The 16,603-nt window shown below is 36.0% G+C and overlaps 2 protein-coding genes and 1 long non-coding RNA gene across 31 annotated transcripts in view; 2 read left to right on the plus strand and 1 right to left on the minus strand.

Annotated features, from left to right (window-relative positions):
- GPHN (gephyrin) overlaps window positions 1-4,293 on the plus strand; it is a 750,954-nt gene extending 746,661 nt beyond the window's left edge. For all 25 annotated transcript variants that reach the window (XM_077122754.1, XM_077122739.1, XM_077122741.1 and 22 more), the window contains 2 exons: window positions 2,104-2,200; window positions 3,283-4,293. In XM_077122754.1, coding sequence (XP_076978869.1) covers window positions 2,104-2,200; window positions 3,283-3,416 — 231 coding nt within the window. In that variant the 3' untranslated portion in view covers window positions 3,417-4,293. The remainder of the gene's footprint in view (window positions 1-2,103; window positions 2,201-3,282) is intronic.
- The window catches only part of LOC143651888 (uncharacterized), a 39,974-nt gene extending 27,807 nt beyond the window's left edge, over window positions 1-12,167 (minus strand). For both annotated transcript variants that reach the window (XR_013160312.1, XR_013160311.1), the window contains exon 1: window positions 11,657-12,167. This is a non-coding gene — a long non-coding RNA (uncharacterized LOC143651888). The remainder of the gene's footprint in view (window positions 1-11,656) is intronic.
- Window positions 12,168-12,707: 540 nt separating this feature from the next.
- GARIN2 (golgi associated RAB2 interactor family member 2) overlaps window positions 12,708-16,603 on the plus strand; it is a 45,553-nt gene continuing 41,657 nt past the window's right edge. For 2 of the 4 annotated variants that reach the window (XR_013160310.1, XM_077122767.1), the window contains exon 1: window positions 12,712-12,912. The gene's annotated coding sequence lies outside the window, so the exon portion shown is untranslated. Of the gene's footprint in view, window positions 12,913-16,603 lie in introns of all 4 variants that reach the window. The other 2 variants (XM_077122766.1, XM_077122765.1) reach the window with 2 other exon arrangements.

Raw genomic sequence — 16,603 nt, forward strand, 5'->3', positions numbered from 1 at the left:
TTGTTGCAGAATATAACATATATATATGTTATGAACTTAACCTTTTCATCAGCCCTTTTCTCATATATATGTATATATATACACACACACACACACACACACACACACACACACACACACAAAGAAAAGAAAGAAACAATAATTTTCAAAGCACACGTCAACAAGCAGCTACAGAATAGGTCCTAGAGTTTGTCAGAATATGTCCTAGAATCTACCATTCCCTCATCTCAGATTTTTCCTACCAGCTGCTCCAAAACACTAGAGGACAGATTGCAATACTAGTAGTCAATGAGAGGGAGGAGTAAGGGGTGTGGGATATATGAGGTTTTCCTTTTTTCTTTTTATTTATTTTTCTAGAATGATGAAAATGTTCTAAAAATGATCATGATGATGACTACACAAATGTGATGACATATTGTGAGTCATAGTTTGTATACTTTGGATGGACTATATGGTACATGAAGATATCTCAATTAAAAAATTCTTAAAATAATAAATATAATTTAAAAGTTTTAGAATCATAAAGCTTGAAAACATTAAAATCCCATTTTGTAGATGAACAAACAGGTATAAGAAAGCAAAATAATTCGTTAATACAGTACAATCATTGAGCAATTAAATTGGAAGTAGAAACTAGGTGACTAATATTGCTTGGAGGAAAACATTGCTTAAATACTCAAAAACACAGCCATGTGAATAGCTCTTGTAATTTAATGCAAAAGAATACACATAAACACACTCATACACACACACACACACACACACGCAGAAAGAGAGAAAGATTTTGTCCTCAGAGAAGCACAAGACAATTTGAGAATAATAAAAGCAACCCCATCAGTAGATATTAAACAGTTATAAATACCTACAATATGAAGTATAAGAGTTGAGTGTGACTTAATCAAGGGAAAAAAACAGCCTAAAATTGAGTTTTACTCTGGATTCCAGAGAAAAGCATAGATTGTTAGAGTGAATATTTAGAATGTTTAAAAACATGGTAGCTGGAATAGATTGGATATAGACTGACTTGAGTCAAATTAAGTTTTAATTGTATCATTATTTAATCTAAGAAATATAGTTTTTGAAATAAAAGATTTTTTAGTACAGTTTAAGGTAGAATAACTTAAATAATTGTTGTGCTAATAGAAAATGTTAATTTTCATATGCTGGAATAAGCCTTATATTCACTAGCATTGAACTAATCTTTGGTAGGCTATAATCCATAACTAAATACTGTATAAACCTGTTCAAGTAATACTTCTTAGGCACCTTCTACCAACACATTTTCACTTTAATTTATCAGAACTTAATGGCACACAAAAAATGGCTCCCGGGTTAAGTGTTCATATCTTTGATATCATGTGTATGAACTAAAGTTGCTATGTTAAAAAAAAATTCATCCTTTGTCATTGCATAGCAGAGTCATCCAGAGGAACTCTTTTAATACCAGTGACATGGCTAGATCAAAATGGTATAGCCACTAGTAAGGACTACTTTTACTTGCTTTGCTAAGTTTCTATATCATATTGGGATATTAGGGGAATATCCAAGAGAAAAAGAAAGTATCTATTCCTTTTATATTTAAGAAAGATGTATGAATGGATAGCTGAATAAGTGGCCAGCACACATTAGGTCCTCAGTAAATATTTGCTAGATGGATGGATGGACAAGATGAATGGACTGATGGATAGATGGACAGACAGAGAAATACTGAGTTTATTTGGTTGTTTGCATCTTCTTCCTTCATTTTCAATGTTAAAATACCTACCTTGATTTCTCAATTCATAATACAGAGGTATCTGGCCTTTGAACCCATAAAAATAGACTTCAGAAATAGACCTTAACCTTTTCATTAGCCCTTTCCTCATTGTGATCACCAGCTTCTTAAGCCTTCTTCTCTCTTCTCACAGAACAACCCAACCCTTAGACCTCCCATATTAAGAATAAAAAGTAGCAATGGTGGAAACATAGAATGTCAAGGATATTTAACATAGAATGCCAAGATATTTTCCATGTCCACTATATTTCTTACACAGCCTCCACCACCCAATAGTTTTGAGAGATGATTAGGTAATTAAGTTTGTTTTCTTTTCCTCTATTCTATAGTTATCATGTGATGTAAAACTGGATCCTCGACCAGAATACCACCGGTGTATTCTGACTTGGCATCACCAAGAACCACTGCCTTGGGCTCAGAGTACAGGTTAGTTGTTCACATCTGCAGATATATCATCATTATGCATCCATCTTGTTAAAACACAAGGTTTTATGTAATCTCCACCCTTATATATACCTGTTTTGTAATTATTTATATATATTCCTTTTGAAAGGTTAGATGAGTTGTTATTCCTAAAGATTACAGAATGAAAGGACAAGGTTTAGTTGTTTCATTGAGCCATATTCTAGATACATATTTGACATTACAAGTCTAGGATTATAGAAGAGCATTTTGATCTGCTTTTCAAACCATTGAGTTCTGAGCATAAATTTGGTTGTAGGAAAAGGAGGGAACTGTGACTATGCCAGCACATATCCTAAAATGTGAGCTTAAAGTTAATTTTCTTTAGCTTCTGCTCTACCCTAGATGATGGTAAACTTTAAGAGCAGAGTTACCAGTATCATCAATAATTCAGAATTCCAGAGTTATCTCCTCTGTATTTTAAACTTTTATTTCCAACCTCTCTAGTCATATACTGCCTACCTTTTCATGTAACTCCACAAAATTATATTATTCTTCAAGCAAAGATCCTACCAAATGCAAACATAAGCTAACATACTGAGTACATGGGCTTTGCCATCAGAGAGACCTGCATTGAAGTCAGCCACTAACTAGGTAGTAGGAGTCTAACTTCTTTTGAATCTTGTGAGAATCAAATAAAGATAATTAAAGTATATAGCATCATGTGTGGCACTTAGTAAATATTAAATAAATGATAGCTGCCATTATTATCATTATTATTTTAATATGATTTAAAAGCCTCTCTTTTCAAACACACATAACATTTTAGCCTGAATTGAAAAAATTCTGCAGCATTTCCTAATGCAATAAAATTCTGGTTTTACACTTTCCAAGCAATAATTTCTAATGTTTATTTTTAAAGTTTTAGTGAGAAGGTGGTAGGATACGATAGCATGGCCACTTGTAAAAGGTACTGGGAAGTCTGATCATCTCTCTCCCTCTTGAACATTTATGTTAATCAGTTTTCATGTTGAAAAATACTACAAGGGCTCCAGAAGTATGCCCTGTGATGCTCAGGCTGCTGTAATAAGAGTATTTCTTTATAGGTAATCAGATGAGCAGCCGTCTTATGAGCATGCGCAGTGCCAATGGATTGTTGATGCTACCTCCAAAGACAGAGCAGTATGTGGAGCTCCACAAGGGCGAGGTGGTGGATGTCATGGTCATTGGACGGCTATGATGGTTACCAGTGGGAGAAAGTTTTGATGCATGTCCACATATCATTGACTGTATCCTGTAATATGCAACGGCACAGCTAGTTTTTCTGATTTGGAGATGAAAGTTGATCTGTATAGTCAACATCTTGAACAATATTTCAGATGAATTTAAATACCTTTTAAAGAAAAATCACCTAAAAATAAATCTTAACAGACAGCTCTACTCTGATTATATCAAAGCAAATTTTTCCTTTCTTGCAAATTGCTTTGTGTGTTCAATGCTAGGTCTGATAGCAATAGCTTTTAATAGACAGCGATAGGTGCCTGCAAAACTTGTGTTTTTCTCATCTTTAAAATACATCTACTTATGCTCTTAAATTAAGGCTGTCTGCTTATTTATACTAGTGTAGGCAACACTTGGATTTCCCTTCTTAGTATGCTTCATAACTGCTTTACAGAGAGCTTTTGCTTGTTCTTTATCATGTATCTCGTGTTTATGTGCACAGTGCCAAAAGAAGAGTGACTGGGTGGAGGCCCTGCCTCGCCTCAAGGAGAGCCACCCCTGCAGAGCACCCAGGGAGGTTTCTCATCCCAGTAGCCTCATGGCACAGTAGTCTTGGGCAGTAACTGGATACCTTTTATTTGAACAAACAAATTGGGGTGGGGGGGAAATGTTTCCTTAAGTGCTGACAGCCTTTTTAACTAATACATTTAAAATTGTACAGAACAAAAAATAAAATCAAAGACTGATCTTGTACAGATATTAGTGTTACCAGCATTCATGTGGAAATTAAGAGCAAAGAAAAAATAATGTTAAACAACTCTGTACCATAACATTTTCTGTAATGATACTGAAACTTAATGAATAAAAAAAAAAATCTTGGTCATTATTTAAAAATTTATTGTGTTGGTCTTGTTATTAAAAAGAGAAGATTGCAAATTGTACATTTAAAATGAGTGAATTGGGTGGTGCGATGGTGGCTCAGCAGGTAGCATTCTCACCTGCCATGCTGGAGACCCGGGTTCGATTCCCAGTGTCTGCCCATGTAAAAAAAAAAAAGTCGATAAAAGAAATGAGTGCATTTTATTGCACATAAATTACATCTTACTGAAATTGATTTTTTAAGTAAAATGGAAAATGTTTAATGACAGAAAAAAGTTTTAGTAACTTAATGAGACTTTTTGTACTAACAAAATTATAGTAAAATAGTATGTTTGGAACCAAGAAGCCAATGTAGAGGCACAAATCTCAGTTAACATGCTTTATTAAAGGTACTCAAAATATACACATTAGGATATGTATATTTGTATATGTGCCTCAAACTGAAGTATTTCAAAAATAAAGTATTCATATATTAAAAAAAAGAGAGAGAGAAGATTGACATGCCCTTATGATAGAATTCTGTCTCGATAAAAGAAAATAGTTAAGATGGCCCAGCAAAGTCAAGTGATCTAAAGAAAATTTTTAATGTCATGCAATATAACTAAATTTTAGTATCACATTTGGAGAAAATGCATTATGATCCAGAAAACACAGATTGGAAAGTAGGAGAGAACCTGCATTTGATCTGGTCTTCCCTGGTCATAGCTGAAGAATACCTCTCAAATTGTGAGGTAAGATATTTGATGATTAAAAAAAAAAAACCTAAATTCTCATTTTAAATGCCACAAAAACAAATTGCAAAATTCTACAGTTCTTTGGAATAGAGAGGAAAAAATGAGCCAGAAAAATTGCAAATGAGTACCTGAAGATTTTTTTATCACATTAGAAAGGAGGTGAAAAATGGGGAAAGCCATTGCTGACCATAGAAAATGCAACAAATGAAATATACTCTATCCGCAATGGCTCCTTTAATAAAATCTTAGAGGCTTTTTTTCAAATGATGGCAACAGGGGACATTAAATATGCCATAGAGTAGTCTTAGTAAAAACAAATTACCAAAATCGGCCTACTAGTAAATTAGTTGCCAAATTATGATGATACATGAAACCGAGTGGTAAACAACAAATATTTGTTACTGATATTTGATATTTCTAGAATTGAAAGTAAAATGTCCTATTTTAAATTTTCTTTTATATTTATACTTGAAGAAGATAAGGTTAGTTAATTAGGGTCAAATGAAAGAGTTTTTCCTATAGCTATTCAAGAAATATTTTTAAACGTTTGTTATGTGCTTAGACACAAGATACATCATGCTACTATTTATAAAGATGAATAGAACATGGTAACTGACATTATGCTCTATTAAGAGAGATAAAACGTGCAAGTAACCATAATATTTGATATATTTAATATTTGGTAATCTACAGTAGAGTGTGTAGGATATGATAAATCTATAATACAGATTTAAAGGACTGGAGGAGTTCAAAAGAGATCTTTCCACAGGGCAAGATTTCAAGGGGTAAGATAGCATTCTAATGGGTCTTCAAAGAAGAGTAGAATTTTGAAGATGATGGTGCAGGAATAAGAGCAGTCTAAACTGAGAATCGGTTACAACCAATAACAATTATTTTTATTATAGAATGAAGGCTCCATGAACATAGGAATTTTTGTATGCTTTGTTCATTGACATTATCCCAAAGTCCTTAGAAGAGTACCTAGCACATGGTAGGCATCAGTAAATACTTGTTCAATAAAACAAATTATGTAAAGCATACTATAGCCAAGATACTGTTCTAAGCACATTTCTAATATGTTTAATTTTCACAACAACACTATGAGGGTTATTATTCCTATACTAAAGAGGATGAAACTAAGGCACAGAAAGACTAAGAAACTAATAGTCAAGATAATAAGAGGAGGAGCCAGGATTCAAACCTATCTGTTCAACTCCAAAGTCCATACTCTTAACACTATGCTATAGAAACAGAAAGTTTATCTATTTGTAAAACTGAAAAAGTTCATGTTTGAGGCCCAAACTATGAAGTTGTTGAATGCCAGGTTAAGAAATTTGAATTTATTGTAGAGATAATAAAACTGTTAAAGATTCTTGATTAGGAATGTGTCATGATCACAGCTATCCTTTTAGGGGAAATTCCCTGGCAGCAATGAATAGGATAGATTGAACTGAGGAGAAACTGGAGAGACACCAGTCAAGAAGAGATCTTGGCCTTCCTGACAACGTAGGACAGAAATCCTAGAATGAGCTGAGACTCAGCATCAAGGGATTGAAAAAAACCTTCTCGACCAGAAGGGGGAAGAGTGAAATGAGACAAAGTGGCAATGGCTGAGAGATTCCAAACAGAGTCAAGAGGTTATCCTGGAGGTTATTCTTACACATTAAGTAGATATCACCTTGTTATTCAAGATGTAATGGAGAGGCTGGAGGGAACTGCCTGAAAATGTAGCACTGTGTTCCAGTAGCCATGTTTCTTGAAGATGATTGTACAATGATATAGCTTTCACAATGTGACTGTGTGATTGTGAAAACCTTGTGTCTGATGCTCCTTTTATCTACCTTGTCAACAGATGAGTAGAACATATGGAATAAAAATAAATAACAGGGGGAACAAATGTTAAGATAAATTTAGTTTGAAATGCTAGTGATCAATGAAAGGGAGGAGTAAGGGGTATGGTATGTATAATTTTTTTTCTGTTTTCATTTTATTTCTTTTTCTGAATAGATGCAAATGTCCCAAGAAATGATCATGATGATGAATATGCAACTATCTGATGATATTGTGAATTACTGATTATATATGTAGAATGGAATGATCAAAATAAGAATGTTTGCATTTGTTTGGTGTTTTTTGGTATTTAAAAAAATTTTTTTTAATTAAAGAAAAAAAGAAGAGGTCATGGTTGTGCAGATGAGGGGTGATGATAGCCTTAACCGTGTGGTAGAGTGATGGTGATAGGAATGCCAGGACAGATGAATTGGAGAGAATTTTATGACTGATTTCAAGCTTTGGAAAAGAAGTTTAGAGGAGTTATAGATGATTCAAGTCTGCAGTCTTGGCTGACTGAGAAAATGTTAAACAATTAACAACAAAAAAAGAAAGAAAAAAATGGATTTTTGTGGAGGAACTAATGAGCTTGGACATGTGTTTGAGAAAGCATGTCCTATTAGCGTTTGAGAGTACAGGTTAGGAGTTCACAAAAGAGATTTTGGCTGGATACAACCTTGGGGATCATTTGAAAAGTGATATTTGAAATGTAAGGGTAGAGAGAAAAGATATCTGGAAGAGCTTGACATGAGAAGAGAACAGGGCCTTAGGTAATACCCTTTTGGGGGGTATTGGAGGAAAAAGACATGAATGGAATCTGGGGAAGAACAGTTTGTGGAAGAGAAGAAACAGGGTAGTGCAGCATCCCAAAAGCCAAGGAGGAAAGAATTTCAAGAAGAAAGATAATCAGCTGTCAAATGCAAAAGAAATGTCAAGTGCCATGAAGGCTAAAAAAGAACTGCCAATTAAACAACCATTTGTAAGCTGCAAGAGCTCAACTTCAGTAGTGGATTGAGGGCAAAAGCCAGACTGCAAAATGGAAACTGTGAATATGAGTGTTTTGGAATTTGTGCATGAGAAAAGAAAGCTTGAACTGGTAACAAGGTAAAAGGGTGATTTTTGTTTATGTGTTTTGAGACAGGAGAAACAGCAGTGGTGGGATATTAAAGATGTGAAAGTAAGGGCCAGCATGGGCCACCAGTGGCTCAGTGGCAGAGTTCTTACCTGCCATATCGGAGGCCCGGGTTCAGTTCCCGGTGCCTGCCCATGTTAAAATAAAAAAAAATAAAGTCCAGATGGAGAAAAAGAAGGAGGAAGGAGGAGCTTGATTTATGGACCCTGGTGACCCAATTATCCTGGGAGAAAAGAGTCATTTTTTCTTCTGAATTAAAAAAGGACTAGATACGAATACATTTGAGATTGGACAAGGAAAATTTTTAAAAATTCAGTGAAATGCTTCTACTTTGGCACAGCAGAAATCAATGTCATTTGATCGATTTGCATTTATTTTACCAGAATTACTTAAAATTGAGTGTATATAAGTTATTGCAATACTTCTTTGCCCTAGTAGTTAGTACTTAAATAAAAGACCAAGGAAGATGTTTTCAGATTCTTAATTATTGCTATGTGAAAGTTAAACAGTTCCTTTTTAACCTGCATCTGTGGTTCTGTGTTTCAAACTGTATCATGCAATGAAAATAAGAGAATGTGAACAGATTAAATTTACCAAGTAAATGGTTTTGAGTGATGCTGCATATTTCAGCAAGTGGACTCTTTGGATGGTTTGCTTTTTAAAATTACAACAGAACTTTGTGGATTACCCTTTCTAACCCTTGATCTTCATGAAATTTTAACAAGGTAAGTCATTATCATTCCCAATTTTAGAAAGTAGGGATTTATGTAAGTATAGAATTCAAAGCAAATAAACTGTATATCTTATTATGCCAATGATGGTGGATGTAAGTTAATTGATATGTTTCATTCTAACATGCTCATAAAAAGTATTACCCTAGACTCTCTGTAACAGCGAGTTTAATGGTTATAGAGTTCATCAATCAGAAGAATAGAATACAATGGTTACAGAGTTCCATCAATCAGAAGAATAAAGAGTTGCTTGATTCTGAACATTTTATTTATTCAGTTGCCAATATTTATTTCTTCTGTAATCTAGAGAATACCTAGGTGGAGTCCTGTTCAGATTCAGTGGTCATGTCAAGGTCCAGCCATAAAATAAAATTTAAAAAACAGATATTCATGCAGGAGACCCAGGTTCTATTCCCAGACCATGTATCCCATCTCACCCCACCCCTAAAAAAAGCAAATATCACACTAAGTATTTCAATATAGAGACTTTAATATAGGAATAAATTAAATAAAGGTTGGAGACCTAGAAAAATGCAAAGGAAACACTAAGCCATCAGAGATAATAATAACAGGAAGCAACCACCACAAGTACAGCTGAGAGTAGTGGTGGAAAGAAGAGATTAGGTATCTAGTTTATTGGTCAAAACCCATTGGAGATGGAAACTGAGCTTCTAAGGGAAGGTTCTGTCCAGCTGCTTATTCTGGGTGCTTCACTCCCACCCCCAAATGGAGGCTGGAACCAGCTGCTGTTGCCAGAATGACAATGACAGAAACAACAAACAAACAGGAAAGAACACAAAGCCCTTCCTTCATCCTGTTTTCCAGGCTCTTTTAGTCTAATGCAACCTTTGAACCTAACAAGAATCCCCTTGGCCAAAGAGAGTTCCAGTGACAGCATCACAATGCAGAGTATATAATGGTGTGTTTGGAACTGGGAGACAATCACTTGTCGACTGGCCCAGGGATGGAGGAAGCATCTCTAAATAGGTGACGTCTGAGCTGAGATCTGAAAAATGAAAATAAGACCCACTTGAAAAGAGTAGTTGGGATAAGAGCATTTCAGACAGAGGGAAAAACCTGAAAACTACAACCTCAGATAGGAGACAAAAGTATGATGAGGTTGGTGAGGTTGTGATCAGAGATATAGTCGGAGGAAGGAGAGCCAGGTCATGTTCATAAATGGATAGGCTCTCTGGTGTAATACTAATTACTCATCTTCTAATGTATGAGTATATATACTATATATTCTAAGAGAACTGTGAAGCCACTGCAGGTTTAAGAAATGTGACATTTATTAAGCACCTACTGAATACAAGGCATCATACTAGAAAAGTAATCCTGCAAAGAAGGAAGTGTTTTTGCCTCCTATATCTGTTCCTCTGCCTATAATTTGTCTCCTATATTCACTCAGTTTCCCAACCCAGAAACCTCTTAGCCCTCCTACTCCCCACTCCCCACATCCAGTTGGTTACCAAATTCTGTTGATTCTATTGACTAATGATAGTTCCCAAATTAACCCCCTCCTTCCCATTCCCACTTCCTTGGTATCTGTGCCTCCAGAACAGTCCTTCCCAAATCCATCTTTCACGCTATTACCTGACTGATCAATCCAGAACATAAATCTCCCCACACTAAAAGTTTTCATTAGAAAATCACTGCAGCAGATGAGGTCCAAGTCCCATGTCATGGTGTTCACAGCCCTCCATAATCTAGTCCCTCACTCCTCCAACTTCATTTCTTCTCCCCTACAACTTTATACAATACTGAACCATTTGTGGTTACCCCCTCAAACCATGTCATTTCATGCCTTTTAATGTTATTTCATGTCTTTGCTCACACTGGCTAATCTTTCAAGGCCTACCTTCGGCAAAAGCTCCTTTAGGGTAGCTTTCCCTAAATCCCCAATCTGGACTAAATTTCCCTCATCTGTGCTCCCAGGGCTTCTTGTCCATCTCTTTATCTTTTCACTGTATTTGGCTGAAATAATCTGCTTAGATGACAGTAAGCTCCTTGAGGGCTGAGACTGCTCATTTTTGTAACAGCATGCATGGTGCCCAGCAATAAAAGGTACTCAGTACTGAACTGATCAACAGAATTGACTTTGCATAGTGCTAGTCAGGAAGCCAGAGACAGAACCTGACAGGAAACCATCATTTCCCAAGCTTAGAACATGCAGCTGAGGATCCCATGCAGACATGAACAGGCAGGGCCCACATCATGAGGCACCAAAACAGACTGATTGGTCATGGACCCCACTTTGTCAAAGAGCCTTGAATTCAGACTTATGACATCAACTCCAAATATACATATGGTTTTCCATTCAGGGTATGTAAAAAGCATTAATATTTTAAAGGTAAATATTTTATATCATGCTTTTTATAATCCTCTTATGGTATTTCTTCACTTTTCAACATACCAGCAGCCTCAAAAATTCGAAGTGGGATGATACCAAAGAGTCTCAGCAAGGTGTCTCAGAATTAAATTAATAACATCAACACTGAAGAGATGAGATCAGAAATATGCAAAGGGTTTCTGGGCCTGAGGCAGGAAGAACAGGAATTTGGTAAGTGGTGATCATATAATAAATATGTTAAATGAAGAAACAGATGATTAGAAACCTAGTCAATGGAACTCATATGGCACTTGGCATAAAATTTGAGAAAGGCAGTACCTGAAGGCAAGATCACAAGGGAAACACTCTGGGCCTGCATGGGGAGAGGCTGTCTCTGCTTCCATAAAAATGTGACCCACCCAATTGTGAGTGTGACCTTTTGAAATTATACAAAATATCTAACCGCAACAAAAGGCAAAGAAAAAATATCCTAATTTCATATCTGCTTTAGTTTGTTAATGCTGCTGGAATGCAATATACCAGAAATGGAATAGCTTTTATACAAGTTTGCAGTTCTAAGGCCTTAAAAATGTCCAAACTAAGGCATCCAGATATAGTTACCTTGACTCCAAAGAAAGACCAAATGGTGTCTAGGATTTCTTTGTCGGCTGGGAAGACATGTGGCTGGTGTCTGAAATCCTTGCTCCTGCTTCATTGCTTTGTGCTTCTGATTCCAGTGGCTTCCTCTCTGTGTCTGTGTGCCCTCCCTTAGCTTCTCCAGGGCAAAACTCTGGGTTCTGACTTGCTTAGCATCTTATGGGAAGGCACATAGCAATATCCGCTGGACTGTTCTCCCATTTTCTGGTTTCAAATGGCTCTTGCAGATCCTGTGTGCCCTTCTGGTGTTTTCCTCTGTATCTCCAAACATCTGTGCCTGTGTTGGTTTTGAACTCTTTCTTTCTCTGTAAGCTCTCTCAAAGACTCCAGTAAACTTACTAAGTTTACTTGAATGAGTGGAGTCATATCTCCATCTAATTATAAGGTCACACCCATAATCGGGTGGGTCACATCTCCATGGAAACAATCTAATCAAGAGGTCCCACCCTGCAATATTGGATCAGGATTAAAAAAACATGGCTGCCCCCATAAAATTGGGTTAGGATTAAAAGAACATGGCTTTTCTGGGGTACATAATAGTTTCAAACCAGCACAATATCCTCAAAAGAGAGGATATGTTCGGAAAGAAGCTATCATGTATTTATATTCTTTCCTTCCTTCAACAATCAAGTGTCTACTATAGCATGTATCCAGAATACACTAGATGCTGGAGATATGAAAATAAAGAAGAGGTGACCTCTGCCCACTAAGAATGCTACATTCTTTTTTAAGCTTTTATTCACAGGGGCTTAAAGTGAGTTGAATATGTGTAAGTTTCTGGGAATTAGGGTATGGGGAGATGAAATGATGTATTTTCAGCTTTATCAGCGGCATATCTCTTCCAAGGTTAAACCATTTCTAAATTGACTTTTCTGTCCAAGAAAACTTCCAAAAGCTTCACACCATAACCAGACCCTGTCTGGGATCCACAGCAATGCTAGCAACACTTAACCTCAGTAGTTGTCTTTGAATATTGCTCCTTCCAGGTGCTCTTCTCTTACTTCAGACCATGTCAGCACATTGTGATGCAGGAGCAGTGGAACAATGCCCAGAGCAGCCTGACCTGTGCTTCTTTTACTATGTGGTTAGCTGCCTGCTTAGTACACAGAAACATCTTCTGCTAAGGAAATGTGAAAAGAGTGGAAACCTGCCATTTGGAGACCATTCTCCTAGCAAAATCCAGGAGATCTCCAGGGATCTATTTCAGCCTCGCCTCTAAGGTAAGAAACTGTCTAATTACTGCAACTTTAGGGTGAATCTGAGGAAGAAAGAAATGGAAAGTTCTTCAATTCTAAAAATTGGAGAGCAGAGTGCGTCTGTTCTCTCCCCATCTTCCTTATAATGTCATTTCTTGTACCTCAACGAGAATAAGCAGGAAAGCTCAGAAAAATTAAGAACTGGTTACTGAATTTCTTTTTCTTGAAAATAATGTCGTTGAGGACTTGAGTTTGAAATGAAAACAGGTTTTCTGGGTTATTTTAAATTTTTATTTTTCAAACTATAGTTTTCCCTAATTTTCTTCAGTAATAACTGAGAATTGAATTTCTGGAAATGTCATCATTATTAATGATTCAAATGGAAGAGAAGATCCAGAACACAGGACTTTGTGTTCAAAGCTGAAAAGTTAGCTGGGGTACCAATATCAAAAGAGAGTGCCACAATTTTCAGATCTTGTCAAATGTGCAACTAGAATGGTAGATGGACTCACCCTAAAAATATGTTTATTAGTGTGTTAAGATTTAGAGAAAATTCATCTAAATGAATTCTATGCTTCAAAGTGCTGTAAAGAATTAACCCCAAGCACCAGTTATCACAGAGAATAATTTAATGAGTAACAGGTAAACATCATCATTCAGGGCCATCCTATAATAATAAATAGGAAATCACACAATAAAAAGAAAGAGACCACATAAGATTCTAGGTGCTAAGTATATTGGTGTTTACCATAAAGTTTTTTCAACTTTGATGTAAGTTTGAAAATGTTTTACAATAAAATTTTAGGGGAAAAGGCCACACTGGAATGATATATAGGAAATCTTTATTTTAGGGGCATTTATTAACATCCCTCTGAATCAGGCAGTCCAAAAAGCCAACCAAAACACTTTGATGCTGGCTTCTCAGACTCCCATTCCTTCCCTCCCCAAATTTCCATTAAAACTTCAACTGTCTTGCTTCCTAAAAATTCCGTATGACTGCAATGAAGGTTCATTTATTGAATCAATTTATTTCTGAGAAATTAACAACACCCTACCACTACCACCACAGGTTGAACTTCTTACCCATACCAAGGCTCAGCCCTAATGGAGCCTTGGTCATCCTTGAAGCATTACACAGATGGGAAATCCTGGTGACATCAGGGGAAGTCTAGGGCAAAGCTGAAGTAGTTCCACCCCTGAAATATATACATCTCATTGCTTCTCTATGTTTAGTTCCCTCCTTTAAATGATTGGCGTTGGTGTCTGGCTGGTTATCAGATTTAATATGGACTGTCTCTACCTTTTCCTTCACTAAAAATAGCAAACAACCCTTTCTCAAATGAAAATTATACTCTAATCTGCAGAAAAGTGAAAACTGCTGAATTAATCTCCATTCAGTTGGAGAAGGAGAGCAAAACAAAGATTGAGAGGAAAAAAGGACTAATTCAAAAGAAATAAAAAAGGCTCTGCCACTGACAGGATAAACTGGGGTCCCTGCCAAATAGAATTAGATTCCTTTATGCTGCCTTTGCTCTATAACACAGTTAAACCCTTATCTACAATATGGCCCTATATATTTCTTGCTTAAATAGATGAGTAGGACATTTAATAGGCACAGCAAAAAGCACAAATTATAAAAAAAAATACAAACTATGATTATGAAAATTATTTATTAATTTATTTTATTTTTATTTTTTTTACATGGGCAGGCACCGGGACTCGAACCCAGGTCCTCAGGCTTGGCAGGCAAGCATTCTTACCTGCTGAGCCACCGTGGCCCACCCTGATTATGAAAATTAATACACAATCCTAGTAGAACAAATTATAGCAAAAGATCCTGTGATCGGTGAAAGGAATAGTAGCTCTGGGTATAGCAACACAATAGCCTATAGCAACATTGCTTCACTTTTCTGCTTTGATTTACAAATTCCTTTAGCACATATTTATGGTAATTCTATGTATATATGCATTCATTGACCCTTTAATATGATCTATCTATGTTTAATACTAAAATGTATTTTTTATGAGGTCTTTATATTTTAGATCTCTGCTGCACATAAAGTATCAACAAAGCATGATAGTATGCACTTTCATAAAGAATCTACATAAATAAACCTTGCTTTATTGTTTAAATATTCATGTAGAATCTACAAATGTTCATCTGATTAATATGAATAATATTATTGCAAATTTCACTTACATCATCTCCCTTCTCCGACACCTCAATATAAAAGTTATAAGTCATATAATCCTGTCTGACATACAACGGTCACAAGATGATGCAAGGTAGGCATAAATTCGCTATTCATGTTAAACATTTATCCTTATGAAAAACTTACCCAATTTCAGAATAAACCCATACATATATGGCCAATTGATTTTCAACAAGGGTGCCAAATCTGTTCAAAAGAAAGAGAGAAAAAAGGGAGAAGGGAGTGGGAGGGAGGGAGGGAGGAAAAGAAAGAGAGAGGGAAAGAAGGAAGGGAGGGAGGGACAGAGGGAGGAAGGAAGGATGGAAAGAAGGAGGGAGGGAGGGAGGAATGGCAAATGTTTCAAAACGTTAAAAGTTGGTGATCCACGTATCTGGGTGGAGGGTTTGTTGGAGTTCTCTATGGATTTTGAATTACTTTTGCATCTGTTCTGTAAGTTTGAAATTATTTTGAAATAATTTTTTTTTAATGAACAAACTACATATATAACCTAAAAATCATAGAACTCAGAAAAAAACATAAGGGTAAATCTTCATGACCTTGAATTTGACAACGAATTCTTAGATATAATACCAAAAGCATGAGCAATAAAAGAACATTATTAAGAGGGCAGGCCATGGTGGCGCAGCAGGCAGAGTGCTCACCTGCCATGCCAGAGACCCGGGTTCGATTCCTGATGCCCGCCCATGTGGGGCGGGGGTGGGGGGAGGGGAGAACATTATCAAGAAAGTAAAAAGACATTGACAGAATGGGAAAAATATTTGGAAACCATATCTCTAATAAAGTTTTAAAATGTAGAATATAAAGAATTCCTACAACTCAGTAACGAAAAGAACTGAATTTTTAGAATGTACAAAGGGCTTGATAGACATTTCTCCAAAGAAGATAGACAAATGGTCCATAAGCACATGAAAAGATGCTCAGTATTAGTTATTAGGGAAATGAAAATCGAAATCACAAGGGATACCACTTCACACCCACTAGAATAGCTATTATTTTAAAAATAAAAATAACGAGTGTTGGCAAGGATGTGAAGAAATTGTCTTGCTTGTGGAAATGTAAAATGAGACAACACTATGGAAAACAGTTGTCAGTTTTTCAAAAAGTTACACATGAAATTACCATATGGCCTGGCAATTCTACTCCAAGGTATGTACCCCCAACAGAAAAACGAAAATGGATTTGAGCAAATATATGTATGCCAATGTTCATAGCAGCATTATTCACAATAGTCAAAAAGTAGAAACAAAACTCGAATGTCTATCAACAGATGAACAGAAAAACAAAATGTGGCATTATATGTAATGGAATATTATTCAGCCATAAAAATGAAGTTCTAATACATGCAGCAACATGGATGGACCTTCAAAACATTGTGCTAAGTGAAATAAGCCAAACACAAATAGAAAATTTTGTATGATTCAATTTATAAGTAAATTCATGGAGGCAGAAAGTGTATTAGAGGTTAATAGAGTCAGGAAGAAAGGGCAAAGGGGGACTTACTG

Source organism: Tamandua tetradactyla, chromosome 12 (genome assembly GCF_023851605.1).
Source record: "Tamandua tetradactyla isolate mTamTet1 chromosome 12, mTamTet1.pri, whole genome shotgun sequence".
In the NCBI taxonomy this organism is placed as follows: domain Eukaryota; kingdom Metazoa; phylum Chordata; class Mammalia; order Pilosa; family Myrmecophagidae; genus Tamandua; species Tamandua tetradactyla.